The sequence below is a fragment of the Macrotis lagotis genome, chromosome 5 (genome assembly GCF_037893015.1).
Source record: "Macrotis lagotis isolate mMagLag1 chromosome 5, bilby.v1.9.chrom.fasta, whole genome shotgun sequence".
Taxonomy (NCBI): domain Eukaryota; kingdom Metazoa; phylum Chordata; class Mammalia; order Peramelemorphia; family Peramelidae; genus Macrotis; species Macrotis lagotis.
The window spans coordinates 13,278,592-13,301,419 of NC_133662.1; the positions used below are offsets into that span (position 1 = coordinate 13,278,592).

At 33.0% G+C, this 22,828-nt stretch overlaps 1 protein-coding gene across 1 annotated transcript in view; it reads left to right on the plus strand.

Moving 5' to 3' along the window:
• Positions 1-22,828, plus strand: part of LOC141489202 (dynein axonemal heavy chain 8-like) — a 395,310-nt gene that overhangs the window by 218,869 nt on the left and 153,613 nt on the right. Inside the window, 12 exon segments of the mRNA XM_074189981.1 lie at positions 210-371; positions 7,679-7,903; positions 8,496-8,668; positions 9,874-10,052; positions 10,990-11,177; positions 13,338-13,424; positions 14,220-14,327; positions 14,775-14,909; positions 16,910-17,071; positions 17,843-18,089; positions 18,437-18,678; positions 18,767-18,907. Of these exon segments, the coding sequence (XP_074046082.1) occupies positions 210-371; positions 7,679-7,903; positions 8,496-8,668; positions 9,874-10,052; positions 10,990-11,177; positions 13,338-13,424; positions 14,220-14,327; positions 14,775-14,909; positions 16,910-17,071; positions 17,843-18,089; positions 18,437-18,678; positions 18,767-18,907 (2,049 nt within the window).

Genomic DNA, 22,828 nt, shown 5'->3' on the forward strand with positions numbered 1-22,828 from the left:
GACTAGAAAATCATTAAGGATATTTTGGATCTCTAAAATTGCACATCTATTTCTTTTATAAATATTTTGATATGAAGAATAAAATTCCATTTTCTAACATGGTTGTCACTGTACTTGTGAATTGTTCAAGTTAATTTGCTGTATTTATAATACACATATTACTAATAAGATCCAACATGTTTGTAATAAGCAGTCATTATTTTTTTCAGTTGGATAGCCCTGTCTTGGCCAAAGGTCCAGTGGAGATTTGGCTTCTAGACTTGTTAAGAGTACAGATGTCTTCACTCCACAATGTCATTCGATCAGCATTCTATCAAATTAATGAAAGTGGTTTCCAACTCTTACCTTTCCTATATCATTTTCCAGCACAGGTGAGAACACGGCATTTTAAATAATTGTACAGATGAATTTAAATGCAAGATTATGTACATTTGTGGCATGTGTGACCTTGCAGCTGTGCTTATAGACATCATGTGGGATAAATAAATAAACAAACAAACAAATAAATAAATCCTCTATGAATAAAGTTTGAGAAAGTCAGCAGCCTAGGCTATAATGGAAGGTTCAAGAAAAGAAGTAAAAGTAAATATGACTGGAAAGTTGGATTGCTGCCAAATTGTGGAAGGTAGTACTATAAGACTGAGGAGTTTAGATAACTCTGGGATTAAAAACTGAGTGACGTGAGGGAGGCCATATCCTCAACAGAAATGGGGAAGTCTGGAGAAAAGGTAGGTTAGAGATGGAGATGGGAGGAGATACTGAGATCCATTTTACATATATTAAGTTTGAGAGGCCAGCCAGACTTTTAAAAGAGATGACCAAAAGGTAGTTAATGACATAACAGAAATATAACATAAATTTTAGAGGCATCTGTGTAGAAAAGATAACTTGAATTCATGATATTGGGTTCAACCCATAACATCTCTATTAATGAAATCATCTCAAGGAAAGATAAACAGACTTAGATCAGAGACCTAGTGACTCTCACTCAAAGAGGGAAGGAGGAGAATGCTCATGACAGGGGTCTGACAGACCTTATGCTAAGATGATGACCAAGCAAAAGAAAACTAAGAACAGGGAAACAGGCACTGAGATAGCCAGGAAAAAACATGTACATGCTGCAGGAAAGCCAAGGAGAATCTAGGTTGAGAAAAGCATTGGATTTAGCCAATAAGACACCTCTCTGCCCACACAGCCACCACCCTCATGCAGAACTTGCAACACCTCCCACTCACACATTATGAATGAACCCCACTGAATAAACAGTTTTGTTCATAAGAGAGTCAATAATTTGAACAAAATGGAGTGGGCAGAACCAGAATAATAAAAATATTAAGATAATGAATTTAGAAAGACTCAGGATCTATAATCAGCATAATGAGTAGACATAATTCATGAAGAAACATGCTTCCCACCTCTAGAAAAAGACCTAAAGGACTCAAGAGTATAGATTGAAGAATAGTTAGTTTCTTTTCCTTCTTTCTTCTTTTTCGATGAGACTAATACAAGAATTTGTTTCACATGAATAAATTTTGTAATGAGTTTTGGTTTTCTTGCCTTTTCAGTTGTTCAAAGAAGAGAATTTGGAATTTAAAATAAAATTGAATTTAAAAAACAATTTAATTTTTAAAAAAACCAATCAGTTAGAGGGATATATTCAGTAAATATGTACATGAACTTTCAGGAAAACATTCAGCTCAGGAACAAACATAGTAATCCATCCCCCCAAAATAATTTCTATGAAATATGACTGTAGTTCTCAAGAACTCTGAAGATCCAAGAAGACATACAAAACATTTCTGAAAACAGGAGAGTAATTGATTATTGATAAATACTCATAGATCTTAGTACAAGTAAAATGTTTCACTCTTGTGAAGGAATATCAGTTTTGAATCCAGGTCCTGCCCCATGAACCACAGAAAGCTGCTTTATCAATCCATTCACGTCACTCTTGGGGTCCATTTTCTTAAAACCTGTTCTTGCCTAAGCCAAGTGATAGAGGGATGTCACATCCTATTCCAAACAGCTAGCAGGGAAGTGTAATTATGAAGAGATCTGTGTGCAGTCATACATGGGTGCTATCTTTTTTTGTTATACTCCCCTTGAAAAACTTCCAGTTTACTACCTGGGGCTTAAAGAGATTAGAAACTGCTGCTCTTAAATAGTAACTTCCTTACAGTATGAATGGCATGAATTTCCAGTGCTGTATCAACCTAAAATGTGAGTTTACCTGATAATTTAGTCTTCCTGATTGCCTGCCAGGGGGCTAGAAACTGAAAGTGACAGCTTCTGTGGGTCTAAAAAGCTGAGATTGAGACTGTTGGGAAACTGTAGCTGATGAATTGTTATTTATCTTAGGTAAAGATTGTACCTAGTCAGGATCAAAACTAGAGGAAGAAGAGCATAGGGGAAGGCATACATATATATATATATATGTATATATATATATATATATACATATATATATATGTATATATATCCCAATTAAATATTTTATTTTTCCAACATGCAAAGATAGTTTTCAACAATAATTTTCTTTAAGATTTTTGAGCTTCATATTTTTCTCCCTCCATTCCTCCTTTCCCTCTCCTTCCCCCTGACAAAAAGCAATCTAATATAAGTTATACATACGTAACTATGTTAAACATATATTCATATTAATTATGTTGTGAAAGAATAATAAAATAAAAGAGAAAAAAATTAGAAAAAGGACAACTTTTAAAAATTTAAGATAATATCTAAACACGGTCTCTATCTGAACTTCATAGTTGCTTCTCTGAATATGAATAGTATTTCCATCACAAGTCTTTTAGAATCATCATTTATAATTGTAATGCTGAAATGAACAAATCTATCATTATTGATCATCTCACAATGTTGCTTTTAGTGTACACAATGTCTTTCCAGGCCATTCTGAAAGCCTATCCCTCAAAGAAGACCACAATGACATCACTGTTTGAGACAAGTTAAAGTGTTTGACTGTGGCTGATCAGACCAATACGGACTAAACTTACAAATGTCATTTTTGTGATTTTGATCTATGATTATATTTTATGATTATTTAGAAATGATTATCAGAAACACTAGCTGTAAAAAAATTCCAACTTAACTGCCTTCCTTTTGATCTTGGTTGCATTGGGTTTGTGTAAAATCTTTTAAATTTAATGTAATCAAAATTATCCATTTTGCATTTTATAATGTTCTCTATCTCTTCTAATCATATACTGTTCCCCTTTCCATAGATCTGACAAATGCCCTATTCCTTGTTCTCCTAATTGGTTTATGGTATCACTTATTTATGTCTAAATCCTGTACCCATTTGATCTTGTTCTATGTAGTTCTTCTTTGGGTTTATCAACGATCAGATTACTGTAGTCATTTACTACTGTTTCTTTTGCACCTAATCGATTCTACTGATGCACCACTCTATTTCTTAACCAGCATGAGGCAGTTTTAATGACTGCCACTTTATAATATAGTTTTAGATCTAGTACAATCAGACCACCTTTCTTTGCTTTTCTTTCCCCATTAATTCCCTTGTTATTCTTAACATCAATATTCTTACTGCTTTTTTCCTAGCTCAATAAAGTAATTTTTTGGTAATTTGTTTGGTTTGGCACACAATAAGTAATTTAATTTAGACAGTATTGTCATTTTTATTATATTAACTTGGTCTAACCATAGGCAATTGACATTTGCACAATTATTTAGAATTGATTTTATTTATGTCAAAAGTATGTTATATACTTTCTGAGATTTCCTTGGCAGGTAGACTCCCAAGTATTTTAAGTTGGCTACAGTTAAATGGAATTTCCCTTCCTATCTCTTGTTGCTGTGTCTTGTTGGTAATACATAGAAATACTGATTATTTATGAGGATTTATTTTATATTCTGCAACATTTGCAATTGCTAATTGTTTCAAGTTGTTTTTACATGATTTTTTAGGATTCTCTAAGTATCCTGTCATATCATCTGCAAAGTTTTGTTTCTTCTTTACCAATTCTAATTTCTTCAATTTCTTTTTCTTCTCTTATTGTTAAAGCTAGCATCTCTAATAAAATATTGAATGATAGCAATAATAATGGACATCCTTGTTTTTCCCCTGATCTTATTGGTAATGCATCTAGCTTGTTCCCATTGCATATAATGCTTGTTGATGCTTTTAAATAGATACTGCTTATCATTTTAAGGAAAATTACATTTATTCCTATGCTCACCAGTCTTTTTAATAAGAATAGGTGTTGTGTTTTGTCAAAAATTGAAAAAGATACTGAAAACAGTATCTATTGAAATAAGATTTAGATTTGTTGGGTTTGTTATTGATGTGGTCAATTATGCTGATACTTTTCCTAATATAGAACCAACCCTAAATTATTGAGATAAATCCTATTTGATCACCATATATTATCTTTATAGGGCAGTTAGATGGTGTAGCATAGAGCACTGGCCTCAGATACTTGACTCTTACAAGTTAATATGATCTTCAGCAAGTCAACTAATTCTGATTGCCTCACAAACAGAACTATCTCCAGTTGTCCTGTTTCATATCTGGCCAATGGACCCAAATGGCATTTGGAGGAGAAAGTGAGACTGGTGACTCAGCACAGCATCCTATCATTCAAATTCAATTCATGTTCTTGTCATGGTACCACCTCCCTGATGTCATGGTCTTCTTCAAAAATGAAGAACAAACATCATCATTATTATTAGTTATATTATCCTAGTTATAACTTGCTGTAATTGCTTTTCTAATATTTTATTTAAAAATTTTGCATCAGTATTCATTAGGAAAATTGGTCTGTGATTTTCTTTCTTTATTTTGACTCTTATTGGTTTAGATATCAGCACCATATTGGTGTTATAGAAGGAATTTGACAGAGCTCCCTCTTCACCTATTTTTTCAATAGTTTATATACAATTGAAATTGATTATTCTTTAAATATTTTGCAGAATTCACTTGGGAATTCATCTGACCCTGGAGATTTTTTCTTAGGGAATTCATTGATGTCTGGTTCAATTTCTTTTTCTGAAATGGGATAATTTAAGTATGTAATTTTATCTTCTTTTAATCTGGGTAATTTATATTTTTGTGAATATTCATCCATTTCACTTAGATTGTCAAATTTTTTGGCATACAGTTGGGCAGAATAGTTCAGAATTATTGCTTTAATTTCCTCCTCATTGATGGTGAATTTAACTTTTTCATTTTTGATATTAAAAATTTGACTTTTTTAATCAAATTAACCAAAAGTTTTTCTGTTTTATTGTTTTTAAAATAAAACCAACCGTTAGTTTTCTTATTATTAGTTCAATAGTTTTCCTTCTTTTGATTTTATTAATTTCTCCTTTTATTTTCAGAATTTCTAATTTGGTATTTAATAGGGGATTTTTAATTTGTATTTTCTCTGTCTTTTTTGGTTGCATAACCAATTCATTAATCTCCTCTTTCTCTATTTCATTCATGTAAGCATTTCTAGATATTTAAATTTCCCTTAGTAACTACTTTGACTGTTTCCCACAAGTTTGATACATTTTCTCCATATTGTCATTGTCTTAGATGAAATTATTAATTATATCTTTGATTTGTTGTTTGATCCACTCATTCTTTAGGATTAGATTCTTTAATTTCCAGATAATTTCTATCTCTACATGACTTTTATTGTACATTATCTTTTATTGTATCATGATCTGAAAAAGATGCATTTAATATTCCATAATACATGGTCATTTTTTGTGTAGGTGCCGTGTACCACATAAAAAAAGATATATTCATTTCTATCCCCATTCAGTTTTCTCCAGAGGTCTATCATATCTAACTTTTCTAATATTTTATTCACTTGCTTAACTTCTTTCTTGCTTATTTTAAGTTTAGATTTATCCAACTCTGAAAGAAGGAGGTTGAGGTCTGCCACTAGGATAGTTTTGCTGCCTATGTCTTCCCATAATTCATTTAGCTTCTCCTTTAAGAATTCAGATACTATACCATTTGGTGCATGTATGTTTGGTATTACTTCATTGTCTATGATAACTTTTAGGAGAATATAGTTTCCTTCTTTGTCCCTTTTAATGAGATGTATTTTTACATTTGCTTTGTCTGAGTTAAGGATTACTACCCTTGCTATTTTTACTTCAGCTGAAGCATAATGTATTCTGCTCCAGCCTTTTAACTTTACTCAGTGTATATCTCCCTGCTTCAGATGTGTTTCTTGTAAATAGCATATTGTAGGATTCTGGTTTTTAATCTACCTTGCTATCTACTTCATTTTTATGGGAGAGGTCATCCCATTCACATTCACAATTATAGGTAATAACTCTTTATTACCCTTTTTCCTATCTCCCCTTACTTTATTTCTCATGAGGTTTTATATTTTTGTGGGGGAGGGGGTATTATGGTTACTCTTTTTTTTTTTAGTTTTTAAAAGTAAATGGGGTTAAATGGCTTGACCAAGGCCACAGGGCTAGGTCATTATTAAGTGTCTGAGGCCGGATTTGAACTCAGGTACTCCTGACTCCAAGGCCATTGCTCTATCCACTGCGCTACCTAGCTGCCCCTATGTTTACTCTTAAACAAGAATATTTTAGTAATGTACAAATAAAAAAAATAAAGAAGGAAGAAAAGAAAATCATGGGATTAAAAAAAAGTCACAGCCTGTTGGACAATTCAGATATTGTCTTCATTCACAGGAGAAGTCCTATGAGTGACTCACATGAGTGACACCCTGCCTTTCTTTTTCTTATCAAAGGCCACATATAAACTGAATTGAACTGGTTACATTGTAGTGCCACTATTGCATTGTGACTATATTACATGGAATACTCAAAATTTGTCATATCATCTACATATAGTGTTATAGGACATACCAAAAATCTTGCCCTGCCTGTGGTTACAGTCGCATGCAGTATTCTTCCAACTTTAATTTTGAGATATTTTATGACTCAGTACTTTTCCCCTTTTACATAAGGTACTCATCTTGATAATCATTTACTATATTTCTATAAATGATAAATTAGCAATGTATATCATTTGTTATCATATCATGTGTTATTTCTTTTTCATTAGGGATTGGCAGTGTGCATGTGGGGGGGTACTAGCTAACCCCCCAGTATTAGTTCAAAATCTGGAGAGATTGAATCAATGAGATAAATAGTTTTTAAAATTTCCAATAGAGATTATACAAACCCTCAGCAAAGATATATACAGATACAACTTTTCAGACCCCCCCCCCATGGAATGTTTCCTCTACTTCCTTCTCATTGAAAAGGCAAAAAATTTGATTTGATATAGGTTTACATGTACAGTCATGCAAAATATATTTTCATGTTTGTCAAGTGGTAATGACTCTAGCCTGAACAGGATTGCTGCTAAAACATATAGACCTTTGTTTGTTCTTGTTTATTGTTCACATAAGACTCCCCCAAAAGGTATTTAGTCCATCCCCATTTGAATCTCTACAACCATGAGCTATCTATATTCATGCAGAGATGCAGTCTAATCAATTCCTTAGGGCCAAAGCCTAGCAAAGCAAATAGCAGCAAAGATAGCATTTAGCTTAAATGAAGGGAAAATATTTATATTTAGGGTAGAAGGTTAGTAAGTAATTTTATTATTTGTATTTATAAATGATTTCTTCATTGTTTATAAATATTAAGTGATTTCTTTCATATTTTTAATCTGTAGGTAGGACTGCTGGGAATTCAAATGTTGTGGACACGTGATTCAGAAGAAGCCTTAAGAAATGCAAAAGAGGACAGAAAAATTATGCCACTGACTAATCAGAAGTTTTTGGATATTTTGAATGTTCTCATTAGTCAGACAACTCATGATCTAACCAAGTTTGATAGAGTGAAATTTGAAACCTTAATTACTATCCATGTACACCAGAGAGATATTTTTGATGACTTGGTAAAGTATAGATTTCTTAAGTTGAAAAAAAGTTAATGTATATAACAGTAAACAATAACTATACATATTTTGTGCTTATTTTATGAATGTCTATTTTCTTTTTTTCTTTTTGTTATGTGTGTGTATGAGTATTTGACAAAATTTCACAAAAATTTCTAGAGTACAATTCCATTTGCAGCATACCTTTTGGAACTCTAGCTTTGTCCTAGTAAATGCAAGTAACTATGGAAAACAATGGCTTGGAAATATTACAGATGGGGGAAAATGTGAACCATTTATTAAGTAAATCACCAAAGGCTCTTATGATAGCCTGATATAATAAATTCTGACACTAAAATTCCTTATGCAGCTTTTCCCATCTCTCTAACAGGTTACTAAAAGAAATTAACAATATTTGGAGCACATGTATAACATTTGGATGATGACCAAAAAGAGGACAGTCATACTTTTCCACCAGATATCTCCTGGTGTAATAATATGCTAGACTAGATAGATAACTCAGCACAAATTTTTTAATATTTTTATGATTACTAAAGCATTTATAAAACATGACTTTGTATCATAATAATTTTTATATTTTTGTGTTTTAAAGGTAAAAATGCATATCAAATCAGCAATTGATTTTGAATGGCTAAAGCAGAGCAGATTTTATTTTAAGGAAGATTTGGACCAAACGATTGTTTCCATTACAGATGTTGATTTTATCTATCAGAATGAATTTCTTGGATGTACTGATCGTCTAGTTATTACTCCCTTAACAGATAGGTAAAAAGCACTTCTGTGTAATCTCATAGTTAGATACAACAGAATTTTTGCAGTCTATATATTTTATTGGATATGTATTCAGTATTGCTGATACATTGCTGATCCTAAAAGTGAATTATGTGACACTATTATTTAAATTAATTTGTATAATATAGTATAATATGATATAATAACAAATTTAATATAATATAGTATAATATAATACCAAATATAATATAGTGTAATATATAATATAATATGATATAATGTGATGTGATGTAATAATATAATATAATATAATATAATATAATATAATATAATATAATATAATATAATATAACATAATATAACATAATATAACATAATATAACAATATAATATAATATAATATAACATAATATAACATAATATAATACCAAAATACACAAGGTAACAAAGCAGTCACAGAAAACTTTCCTTCCCTCCCTCCATTCTTTCTTCCCTCCCTCCCTCCCTCTTTCCTTCCTTCCTTTCTTTTCCCTTCTTTCCTTCATCCTTCCCTTCTTCCATCCCTCCTTCCTTTTTTCCTCCTCCCTCCCTCACTACTACTTTCCTCATTTCATTTCTTCCTCCCTTCCTCCCTCCCTCACTTCTCCTTTCCTCCCTCCTATCCTATCCTTCCTTCCTTCCTTGTACTAATTCTTTTGAGCAAAAAAACCTAATATGGAAATGTTTTACATGATTGTGCATGTTTAGCCTATATCAGATTATTCATCGTCTCAGAGAGAAAAGAGGGAAAGAGGGAGGAATAGAATTTGGAACACATAACCTAAAAAAAAGAATGTTAATTGATTTTACATGTAATTTGGGGAGGAAATAAAACAATATTTTTAAAAGAATATATGACATTTAATCATCTTTTTTTAGTATATCATCATTTAATTATCATTTCTCCTTTAGTATATAGCAATAGTGCTTCTTATCTTGATTTTTTAAAATAACTATAATAATATAGGTAAAAGGTGACCTAAAATTTTGTTTAACTTTAGTTAGAGCAGGTGACTTTTTGAATCTAAATCTAATTGTAGTGAAAAGAACATTAGTAAAAGCCTTCCCCTCTTTTTTAATGTATTTTTATTTATTACACTTCACTATTACAACCAGGGTGAAATTTTGCAGGAACATTACTGTAAGATTTTTTATAGCATATTCATAATATATTTATTTTTCTAAATTAATATTTGCAGGTGCTATATCACATTAGCTCAGGCTTTGGGGATGAACATGGGAGGAGCTCCAGCAGGACCAGCAGGAACTGGTAAAACAGAAACAACAAAAGACATGGGGCGATGCCTGGGAAAATATGTGGTGGTGTTTAACTGTTCAGATCAAATGGATTTTAGAGGCTTAGGACGAATTTTCAAAGGTAAGTAGAGATGAAAATGGAAAAATAGGATCAGATACCATTTCCACATGTGAAAAATGTTAAATGTTGGCTTATTGTGATTTTTTTTTGCAGGCTTTGTAATCACATTTTATTTACTTATATAAATGAAAAAGGCAAACGTCATTCTCATGCACTTCCAAAATTAACATTGTTGATACTATTATAAATCTTATTGTGAACGCATAAATTAAAATAAGTGCTTAGTCAGTGGCAATTCTATACTTATTATGTCTGGACCTTCAAAAACACATTCAGAACAAGGGAACAGAGTTTTTGAATGTATATCATATCAGAAATAACTTCTTGATGTATCTCTGAAAGTTATTCTCACAGATGAGACCCTTAACTGGAAAACTGACCTAGTAATTCCTAGGACAGGAATGACTTAAGGAAGGGATATGATAATGTAATTCTCCTTCAAATCATTTTTTTTCTGCTCATTGGCAAATCAGAGAAGGGGCATAGAGACATGCCCACATCCTGGAAATTTCTCTTCAGAAAAAAGAAAAACCCTACTTGAGGTCTGACACTGCAAAATAATCTAAGCCATCCAAGACACAAAGTTGCCTGGCCTAGTTAAATCTATTGACAGCAATAAAGTCAGTTCTTTTTGAACATTTCACCAGCAACATGTTTCAGCCCTCTTATCTCCATTATTTTCCCCAGCCTTAGGGCTTAACTAGACCACTGCTTAGCTATAGTGTCTATCCAGTAGGAGCCACTGAATACACACACACACACACACACACAAACAAACACGTATATGGTTTTGATGATGGATAGAATAAATGTTCTACAAAATAAAAGTTTTGAGGCACTCCTGAAGATAATTTTCAGCTAGAAGGCAATCTATAAGGTTATTTATGTTAAGTTGGAAGTTGTTTCAGGAAAAATTTTTAAATGTTTTCTTCTCTAGGTCTGGCACAGTCTGGTTCCTGGGGGTGCTTTGATGAATTTAACAGAATTGAGTTGCCTGTATTATCAGTGGCAGCTCAACAGATTTATATTGTTTTGACAGCAAGAAAGGAGAGAAAAAAGCAGTTTATTTTTTCTGATGGTGATGTTGTTGATTTAAATCCAGAATTTGGAATCTTTTTAACAATGGTAAGAAATTCTGGTTACAGTATAATTTGACCAATAAAATATTTAGATACTTGAAAATGGAGAAAATCTTAGTCTTTTGAAAATATGTGAGCTTTTTCCTCATACTTATGCTGCCTTTGCTAGTTAATTTTGTCTTCTCTTTCCGTAATGCAAAACATGATTATGACTTAAATGTTTAAATAGTCTTTTATAAGATCTCATAACATAAATCATACCAAACAGTTTCATTGAACACTTAATTTAGGTAAATTAATTGGTTAAGTGAAATCTTTCAATTGCAAGTGATATCAAGCTCATTTGTTAGATTTATCACTAACTGAAAGGGAAGAATTTCAAGGAAGATTTCATTTCATTATGTGATTGAACAGCAAAATGGCAAATGTTTATTAGTGTAGGCAACTGTAAAGTGAATGTAATTTAAATCATACTGAGAAGATTGTTTTCTGAGTATTAACTCTTACTTAGAAAATTTGAAACTAATAAAAATACTGAATACAAATTATATCTAAAAGAAGACTAAATATTCTCTTCTTTTTCCCCAAAGCTTATGATACACCTGGTAGATGTTCTATATTAGTACAAAACCACTCTGTTTTGGTTGGGTTTGTATTTTAAGAAAGATACAGTAAAGATATAACTTCAGAGAAGAGCAACTGAAGATTAGGGAGATGGAAATGGTTCTGTTTCCAGATAGAGAGAACAAGGAGAAACATCTCCTCAGGTCAAAAAATTAAGGATACCTTGATTACCAAATAGCTAGCCAGTGTTAATTCACTTTTGAAAGGAGTATTTATAGAGATAATCTTTGTGTGTGTGTTTGTATGTGTGTCTATGTGTGTGTGTGTGTGTGTGTGTGTATGTGTGTGTGTGTGTGTAGTAAGAGAAAGTGATACAAAACACCCTTCCCCCAAAAAATATAAGCTATCACTTTCACATAAATGCATAGTTTGGGGGAAAGTGGGCTCAAGCTTAGGATATGGAGCAAAAGGGGAACACACATGATTCCTATTCTTTGAAAGTCCTTTTCTCTCTTCCTGAAATTTTCATTAAGTTCCCTGATAGTATGAGGAGCTCTTTGCTGTGGAGTTTTGAAGCTGCCTGTCAGCAGCAGGTCCAGTTTGTCTTTGGTATGCCCCTGAACTCCCATTGCAGGTGCTGCCCCTCCCCACAGATCTGGAGATGCTGCTACCAATAGCAATGAGAAAATCCAAGTGTTCTGATGTTTTCAATCATAAGCTTTTCCTTTGTTCAGAAAGGGGGGGGTCCAAGGCTTGGTTAGAGCTGCTTCAGCCCTAGGCTGGCCTGATTTACTATTCCATCTGTACCCACAGAACAGATGCTTTCCATCCACCACAAGTCATCCCCAATGTAAAAGAAGGTGCTTTTGTTAAATGATTCCTAGTTTATACCCTTGTATGCTTGAATGATATAATAGAGGTGCCTGGGAATTTATCCACATCTAGTTTATGCCTTGAATTTATTCATTAGTTCTGTAACTCAGTCCAAGAAACTGGCTTCTGTGATAATAGTATCTGAACATAAAGCATCTTATATCCCTTTTACATTACATTACAGGATAATATATTACATTGCTTTCCTTTCAGTTTCCTTTCACTCCACCTCTTCCTTGTGCTCCTTCTTCATTCTTATTTCTTCCATCATGTTTTAAGCTTCCCTCCTTCTCTGTTGGATCACTTTCTTAATCCAGAAAAATAATTTTTTAACCGTGATTGTTCTATTAAAGTCCTATGGAGGGTTAAGCAATTTGATTTATCTTTTTTCTCAACCGTGGGTTTGGAAACCAGAAAATCCAAATAATTTCCTCAGCACTCCACTGTACTTTGTCAGTGTAGATACAGCTTGATGTTATTTCCTATACCCATGTACCTATGGTTTTCTTAACATAGTCAGATTAGTCATTGTTAGAGGGAATTGAGTGGCATTCTTAAATTATATGGATGACTCATGCAAATTTTGTGAGATCAGAACACTTTTTATCAATTAATCTAGATTTGAAGGGAAAAAAACTAATTTCATAGCTGAATTAAGCATTTAATACACATTATATTTACTGATAATACATAATAAATATTGTGTTTATTGAACCAAAAAAACTAAAGTAGATGTTATGAAGTAATGTAAGTAATATTTTCCTTTTAGAACCCTGGATATGCTGGACGCCAAGAGTTACCAGAAAACTTAAAAATTCAGTTTCGGACAGTAGCTATGATGGTTCCCGATAGACAGGTATTCATTTTTATTTAAGATGCATGAGATTCCAACAAATTTTAGTTGAACAATCCTGATTTTAGAGGTCTAATAATCAAATTTTTCTTCCTCTTCTTCTTTGAGACTTAGAGACTACAGATATGAAACATCTATACAGATATGAAGCCATTATCAGTTGGTCACTGTATTGGTTGACTTTGCTAGTGTTTTTCTTTTAATTGATAAGGCGAGGGAAGATTAGGGGGAAATGACTGTGATAGAATAATGACATTCAACTATAAAACTTTTTTAAAACCAGAAGATGATATATTTTCTTGGACTAGGAATCAGAAGAAACCTGTTATAATTGTGTCTCTAAGAGGAGATATGTGATCAGGGGCCAGTCACTTGTCTTATCTGATCCTCATGAGAACAAAAGGAGATAGTTATAGAATATGCTTTGAAAAACCTTAAAGTACTCCATTCAGTCATGATTACCATTTTTATAGTTAAGCTATCATATTATTTATTTCATAGGTAGTGAGATGATGTAGTAGGTAGAGATTTGGGCATGGAATCAGGATCACCTGAATTCAAATCTAGTCTCAGACACTTACTAGCTGTGTGATGTTGCCAAGTCACCTAAGTGCTGCCTGCCTCAGTTTCTTTATGAAGATGATAATAACACCCATCTTTCAGGGTTGTCATGAGGAATTAAATAAGATAATATTAGTTAAAAGTACTTATCACAGTGTTTGACACATAGCAAGAACTATATGAATGTTAACTATTTTATTTAGCAAAATTAATGAAACTCAATAAATTGAATTTCAGATAATTATGAGAGTGAAGCTTGCGAGCTGTGGGTTTCTTGAAAATGTCATCTTAGCTCAGAAATTCTATGTTCTTTACAAACTTTGTGAGGAGCAGCTTACTAAACAGGTAATTTTGTGAATATATTTTTCCAAACAATTGAAGGTGATTTTAATTTACCCTTTTTATTTGCTGATTTACTGCTTGCCTAGTAGTCTTCTCTATTTAAAAGTATTTGAAATTGAATTTTTTAAGTCTTTTAAAATGATTATTTAAGCATGTTATTTATCCCAGTATTAAAACTGCCTTGATATCCTGCATGACAAATTTCAAATATGGTCAAGAACGTGTATATGGAACTTAAGAATTTTTCAGAAGTCTCAAATTTTCCTTTGTTTATTTCCTTTTCTTCCAGGCTGAGAGAACCCTTTTGGTCTAAGTGAAAGAAAAAAATTGTGCTAAATTGGATACTGTGCCATTCCAGTCATTCCAGAATCATTAACTCCATAAAATTAGGGAACTTGGATTTATGGAAATGCAATTAGATAATCTCTCTTTCTGCGTTTTTATTTTTAGGTTCACTATGACTTTGGTCTAAGAAATATCCTTTCAGTGTTGCGGACTCTTGGGGCTCAAAAAAGAGCCAGACCAGATGACAGTGAGCTAAGCACTGTTATGAGAGGTCTAAGAGATATGAACCTTTCTAAGTTGGTAAGAATTTTTCTTCTTTGACTTCTTTTCTGTTTTCACAATGGTGTTCAGATTGAATGCTACCATTTTGCAGTGAGTTAGGCTATTAATCCATCAGGAAAATGTCAGTAATACAGTTAGAAAATGACACAGGGCAAGTCAGATCTTTTTCAGTTTGAGTGCCTGAGAGCATACTGCTCAGAACTTATCTATGTTATGGGAAATGCTATGCCAGTGGAAGATCCTATAGACCTGCTGGTTGTTGAAGGACAATAGGAAGGAAAAAGAAAGGAAACAATGAAGAGGGAGAGGAAAGAAAAAGAAGAAAGGAGGGAAATATGTAAAACCAGGCTAAGTACTTTATAAATATTATTACATTTTACAGATAAGGAAACTGAGTCAGGCAACAATTAACTGTCCAGAGTTACATGACTTGTGTCTGAGGTTGGATTTGAACTTGGACCTTCTGACTTCAGGGCAGCATTTTTATCCACTACTCTATCTATCTACTTCTTGAAAAGGGAATTACAGTTATCCCTTCCATTTCACAGTTGTTGGGGAAAGGTGCCACTATGATGTAGAAAATTCTTGTAAAATTTTTTGGCCCTCCCTTCATACCAGATAAAAAATGTTAAATTATTATAGTAGCAAAAGATAAACTATCTTGGTTGTATACAACACTATACACATATTTAATGGACTTCTGAGTTTCTAACCTTTTGCTTGGTCATCTCCTGGCATTCATGTGTTGTCTGCAACTGTCTCAACATTTCCTCCAAATTCCCATTTAATTTCATATGCTTATCTGTGATATATTGAAACCAAGTGTTATCTGTAGCATCATCAGACAACTTCATTCTTCCCCTTTCCTGGCAAATGGGTGGACTCTCAGGTCAAGCAGTCTTAAGAGTATTAAGGAGGATTGTTTGCTTTGCTGTAGCTAAGGTCACATAATCACTCTCTCATTTAGGTTTGATATGTTGGTATATTTTCTTTCAAATATATAAGTAACTCTTGAGTTCCACTGCAGGTCCTATATAGCTTCCTCTTTATTATAAAGATGATAGGAGATATTTAATACTTGACTTAAATGAATTACTAGGAAGACTTTTTAGGCTTAATTTTTATCTTGGAATCAGAGGTCACCCAAGATTCAAACAGCTAACAGTATAACTACTTTCTGCCACTGGAAGAGAAATTGGAGGAAAAAAATCTAAAGATGGAAAAAGTGCACCTGAAGAGATGTCCTGTAGAAGACAAATATAGTACTATTGTGAAGTTTAGTCATTTCAGCTGTCTGATTTTTTGTGACCCCCATTTGAACTTTTCTCTACTGTAAAAAAAAAAAAGACCAATAAAGAAATTGGCAAAAACTCTGAATTATAATGGAGATGAGAAATGAAAATAACTTCCTTTGACCCATTCTGCCTAATTGAAAAAGACAAAATTAAAATTAAGGTTTGAATTACTTGAAAATTTTTTGATAAGGTTGAAGAAAATACCTAATTTGATTTTATTGTGGTGATATTATGTGAGAATAAGAGCAGAGATATAATGTAAATTGTTTTGTGATAATGAGATGATAGCTATACCTTTAAAGAATTAGATAAGTTTAGGGGATTTAGAGATATCCAAGTTACCTCTGGAAGAATAGGACTTTGTTTAGCACAATAGGAAGTTGTTATGCTCAACATACTTAAAATGGTGACAGAAATAAATGAGTATTTTCATTTTGTCCTCTTATTGTAATTAATTTACTTATTTAAAACCCATTTAGCACTGCTGTTAATTGTTATATATCTTTTTTTAACTGCTGTATATTTGTCCCAGAAGTTTTGTTTGCAGAAATGTAGAATTTAGCTATTAAAAACTTTAAAAAAGCACCCTGAGTTCTGGGACACTGATTATAGGGAAATCTTTTAGGAGAACAGTGACTTAGTAGGGAGGTGATAATATGCCCTTATTAGTTGTTCACTAAATACTTATTTAATGAATTTATTTTAATTCATTGTTTTTTTTAGGTTGATGAAGATGAACCCCTTTTCCTCAGTTTAATCAACGACCTGTTTCCAGGGTTACAACTAGATAGCAGTACCTATACAGATTTGCAATATGCAATAAGTAATCAAGTAGAAGAAGAAGGATTAATTAATCACCCTCCCTGGAATCTTAAACTTGTACAGGTAAGAAATTTTGAGCCTACTGTGAGCATAGAAATTTGGATTTATGTCTAAAAATGTGAAAATCTACCTGAAACTCATGTTGCTATTTGATAAATGCTAGATCTCAGTTTAGAAATACTAATACAGGGGTGACTAGGTGGCACAGTAAATAGAGCACCTGCCCTGGAGTCAGGAGGACCTGAGTTCAAGTCCAGCCTCAGGCACTTAATTACCTAGCTGTGCGGCCTTGGGTGAGCCACTTAACTCCATTGCCTTGCAAAAAATCCTAAAAAATAAATAAATACTAATACAACTATGGATAAGGTGAGAGGCAAATATCCTCTGAATTGAATGGAGACTCCCAACACTAGTTGTCAATTGCCATACTTATGGTTTCTTAACAGGGAAAAAAAGATTTACATACGATTTTTAAACTTCAGCTTGCATTTTGTTAGCTTCACTGCCATAAAGCAAAGGAATGTTGCAATGCTCCACATACAGACCATAACTCCATAAACAGTAGTAATCCTGGGCAAGTCACTCTGAGCTCATATTTTTTATCTATAAGATGAATATATAATAACACTTCACAAGGTTGTTGAAAAGCTTTAAAATTCTATAGAAATAATTAAACTTTTAGTAGTGGAACTCCTGAAATAAAGACTTCAATTTAAAAAATTAGACATGACCCAATAACCCTAGTGATTATTTTTACCTGAGTTAAAAACACCCCTATATTTTGTGACAAATGATTAAGATATTTTTCCTTCAATTTATTGTTTAATCTGTTAGTTATATGAGACATCTCTAGTACGTCATGGATTGATGACCCTTGGACCCAGTGGTTCTGGAAAAACAGCTGTTATAACAATTCTGATGAAGGCAATGACAGAGTGTGGACGTCCTCACAAAGAGATGCGCATGAATCCAAAAGCTATTACAGCTCCTCAAATGTTTGGCAGACTGGACACAGCAACTAATGACTGGACAGATGGGATTTTTTCCACCTTATGGAGAAAAACCTTGAAAGCTAAAAAGGGTATACTAGCCTTGTTCTTGTTCAGTTATTTAGTTATGTCTGACTCTACATGTCCATGGAGTTTTCTTTAGGGTGTCCCCATTTTGTAGTTGAGGAGATGAGACAATAAGGGTTATGCCCAAGGTCATATAGCTAATAAATGTTTGAAGTCAAATTAGAGCTCAGATCTTTCTGGTTCTAAGTGACTTTCTCCATTATATCACCTAGCTGCCCCATATTAACCTTAGTATTGTGATTTGAAAACTCTGCATTCATTTTTCTACCAATTCATTAATAGTATAGACCAAGTATCCAATGCATACTTCACTGGAGTATTAGAAAAACAATATTTTCTACTTTATTTATAGGAGAAAATATCTTCCTGGTTTTAGATGGGCCTGTTGATGCCATTTGGATTGAAAACTTAAATTCTGTGTTGGATGACAATAAAACTCTCACATTAGCCAATGGGGATCGAATTCCCATGGCTCCTAGTTGTAAACTCTTATTTGAAGTACACAACATTGAGAATGCTTCTCCTGCTACTGTATCTAGGATGGGTATGGTCTACATCAGTAGTTCTGCTCTTTCTTGGAGGCCAATATTACAGGTATGGATAACATATTAAAGTGTTCTTGGGGTTTGAGGTGGGAAGATATGGTTTTTCTCAATAAACATCTTTAATTTCTCTCTTATAGGCATGGCTAAAAAAGCGCAGTCCACAGGAAGCTACTACATTACTTGAAATGTATGACAAAGTGTTTGAAGATGCATATACATATATGAGCCTAAATCTTACTCCAAAAATGCAACTCTTAGAGTGTAACTATATTACACAGGTAGAACATTTATGGATACTTGGGTTATTTAGGTTGCAGGATCATTTTTCATAATTTATTACTTCAATCTTTAGCAAATTAAACATTTTACAGCCCATGAAGATTGAGAATAGAAATATTTTAATATGATTTTTTAAAATCATATGCTATAAAGAGAAAAAACAGGATCATATTCACTAACAGTAACAAGGTATAGTGAAGAAAAAGTGCACTGTAATAGAAAATTTAGTGGATTTGGAGTCAGAAGAGCTGAGTTCACTTGCAGCTCTGTTATTTTCTATCTGGCTGGGAGTTTGAGGAAAACATTTCTCCTTACAGGGCTTCAGTTTTCTTTTCTATAAAATGATAACCTTGATAGAAGATCTCTAAGGTTCCTTAAAACGCCTAAGTCTAGTCATCATTTGATCACTATTTGCTATATCCTGCTTTCAGCTCTCATTGAAAATCGAAATTATTCAATCAACAATTATTCATTGATTTTCTTTTAGGTATTAGGTTTGGGATAGGTACTGGGACTATAAATTAGATGAATGAAAACAATTTCTATTTTCAAGAAATTATTCTAAATAAAAGATAAGTCCTTATATATAAATAAAAACATGAAGAACAAATATAAAGAGAGCAAAGTAAAGGAAATTTGAGGTATACTCCCTGTCAAACTTACTTAACTGAAAATAGATGCAAAGGGGGTGCAAAGGGGGAGTTAAAAACCAATACTTTATGAGAAAGCAAAAAGTAGTTTACAGCTGTTAAGAATTCCATGGTAAGGAAGACTTGAATGACAAAATTTGAGTTTACTTATCCATTGTATATAAAAGTAAAATGTAATTCTAAACCACTCAGGAAATGAATGGCATAATTGTGATACAGTTGTTCTCAATATAAAGAGACTAATACTGACTCTTAAATTAGAGGACCCATGTTCAAGACTCCCCTTTGATACTTATTACTTGTGCAACCTTGAGCAGGTCACATAATCTTCCATGTGGAGAGGCTTTCTCATTCATAAAATGAGGATGGCTGACTAGATGCCTTTCAACACCCTTTCTGGCTCTAAATCTATGGTCATATGACTTTTTCAGTACAGTTAACCTTTAATAAATCTTTATGAGGTTGATATGTTTAGTACATTGTACAAGAAACTGGAGGTGACTCAAAGATAATATGATCCCTGGCCTCAAGGAATTTCATTTTAGTCAGGAAAGAAAAAACATTCACTTATGAAAATGTATTATAAATTAAGATGTAACCAGTACATAAGAGGACTATCAAATGTTATGAAATTCATTATAGTCTTATAAGAGTTTATTGACAATGTAACATTTGTTTTGATTCTTGAAGGATGAGTAAGATATCAATAGGATAAAATGGTAAGAGAACATTTCAGACATAGGGAAGTACATGAAAAAGACAGGAAGGAGATGTTTAACCAGAAGAATAGGGAGTATTGTGAGACAAATCTAGAAAGCTGTGTTGAAGTCATTAAGGAGAAACTTATGCTTTATCAAGTAGCAGACCTGGAGGTTCTTGAGTAGTGAAGTGACATTAAACCTGTGCTTTAGGAAAAATCTGACAGAGGATTTGGAGAGCTGAAAATACTAGAAGCCTAGGGGCCTAATACAAGGCTCTTGTAGGGAGAACTTGAATAGGAGTATGGCTGCAGTGGGAAGGAAGGGGAAGGAAGAAGGTATAGTAGTTATTAAAGAAGTGGTATTGGGGCGGCTAGGTGGCATAGTGGGGCGGCTAGGTGGAGTAGTAGGGTGGCTAGGTGGCGTAGTGGATAGAGCACTGGCCTTGGAGTCAGGAGTACCTGAGTTCAAATCCGGCCCCAGACACTTAATAATTACCTAGCCATGTGGCCTTGGGCAAGTCACTTAACCCCATTGCCTTGCAAAAACTAAAAAAAAAAAGAAGTGGTATTGGCAGAATTTGGTGCCTGATTGACTGGAAAGATGAGTTAAAAGTCAGAGATCATAGGAAGAGTAGTCTAGAATTGTTACTATTCATTCACTTCTCAACCCCTGGGAAATGGGTTTCTTTCCTACTGCTCTGCTGAAATGTCTTTCTCAAAGGTTGGCAATGGCATCTTAACTTCATGATGCAATGGGAAAATCATATGACAGCATAGATCCTAAGTATGAATCCTAGCTTTGCCATTTATATTCTGTGTCACCTTGATCAAGTCACTCAATCTCCCTGTGCTTGTTTCTTCATCTGTAACCTGGATGGGGATTGAAGTTGCTGACATCTATGAATCTATATAGTCTAATCTATTCATCTTTGAATTTATAATCTTGTGATGACCAATTTTTTTTCATTTTTTTATCCTTAAGTTTTCTGAAGCCTTCCCTACTAGATATCCTTTCCTTTTCTCTTTTGGCTAATATAACATTTTTCTCTCCTGGCATTCCTCCTCTTTGTCTAATTAATCTTCTTTATGGTAGAATATAGGAAGAATACTCCCTCTATCTGATCCTTTTTTTCTTTCCTGAACTTTAGTGATATGTTCATTTATCAATAGAAAACTCTACCTGCATATACCCTTGGCATATCAAACTCAACATATCTAAAACAGAATTTAACATTTATTCCTATGTGAACACTGTCATTTTCCCAGTCATCTAGGCATGTATCCTGGGAGTCATCCTAGACTTCTCTCTCTCTCTCTCTCTCTCTCTCTCTCTCTCTCTCTCTCTCTCTCTCTCTCTCTCTCTCTCTCCATATAACCAGTTAAATATTAGGTCCTCTTGATTCAACCTTCATGATATCTCTTGCATCAGGAAAATTAATATGATTTGGGGAGCTGAATACACTGTTTTCTTAGAGACCTATTCCAAGACTAAGCCTAGGAAAAAGTAATGCGATAATGAATGAGAATAAAGGCAGTGGGAAGAAATGGTAAGGAAGGACTGATTGTCACTGCTGTCCCTCAAGTTTTGACTTTGAGTCACAGGACATAGGTTTGAAAGAAAACCTGCCTTCATATCCTATTAATTAAACTACAACAATAACTATAATAATAGCTTATTAATTGGGCTTTCTACTTCCTGTTTTTTCCATTTCCAATTCGTGTTCTACATAACTGCCAAGATAATTTTTTAAGGCAAAGGTGTTAACCATGCCACTCCCCTCTTTAAAACTCCCAAAGTTTCCTATTCTTAGAGAGTAAAATGTAAACTGGAATTTAACCCACTCAACAATTTCAATCCAACCAATCTCATTTTTAGAATTTTTTGCATGCATTCTGTCTTCTAGACAAAGTTGGCATCTCCTCTTCCACCTCCATTCTCAACACTCCACATTCCATGCTCAAGCACTCCATAGTAGGAATGAAAGAAATCCAAATATCCCTTTGTCAGAGTCCTTCATTGCTTTCAAGACTAACCTAAGGTGATCTGTGAAAGCATCTTTGATACATCCAGTTGCTAATGATCTCTTTTTTCCTCATATTATCTTGAATTATATTCATCTATATATATATATATATATATATATATAATATTAGGGAATGTTTCATATTTATCTTTATATTCCTAATACCTAGTATGATCCCTTGAACATAATAAGAATACATTAAAGATATGAGAAAGAAAAAAGATAGATAAAATAAAAATTAATTGAATTTAGACTAAATTTTAGCATTGACTTGGAACACATCTATCAGCTTATGGCTTAGCATGTAGAGAGATGATTTTCAGAAATTTTTGTTTAAAAAACTAAGGATTTTTGAACATATATATATATTATCATCATGGCATAAACCTTAACACATTTCATAGCTGATAAAATATGAAATACTGAAAATTAATATGATTTTTAGAACTTCAAATTTTTTAGAATTTATTTTCTTTGAATAAAGAAAGAAAATATAGTTAAAAACAGCAGAAATTCAGACAAACATGAAAAAGGACAGAAAACAGA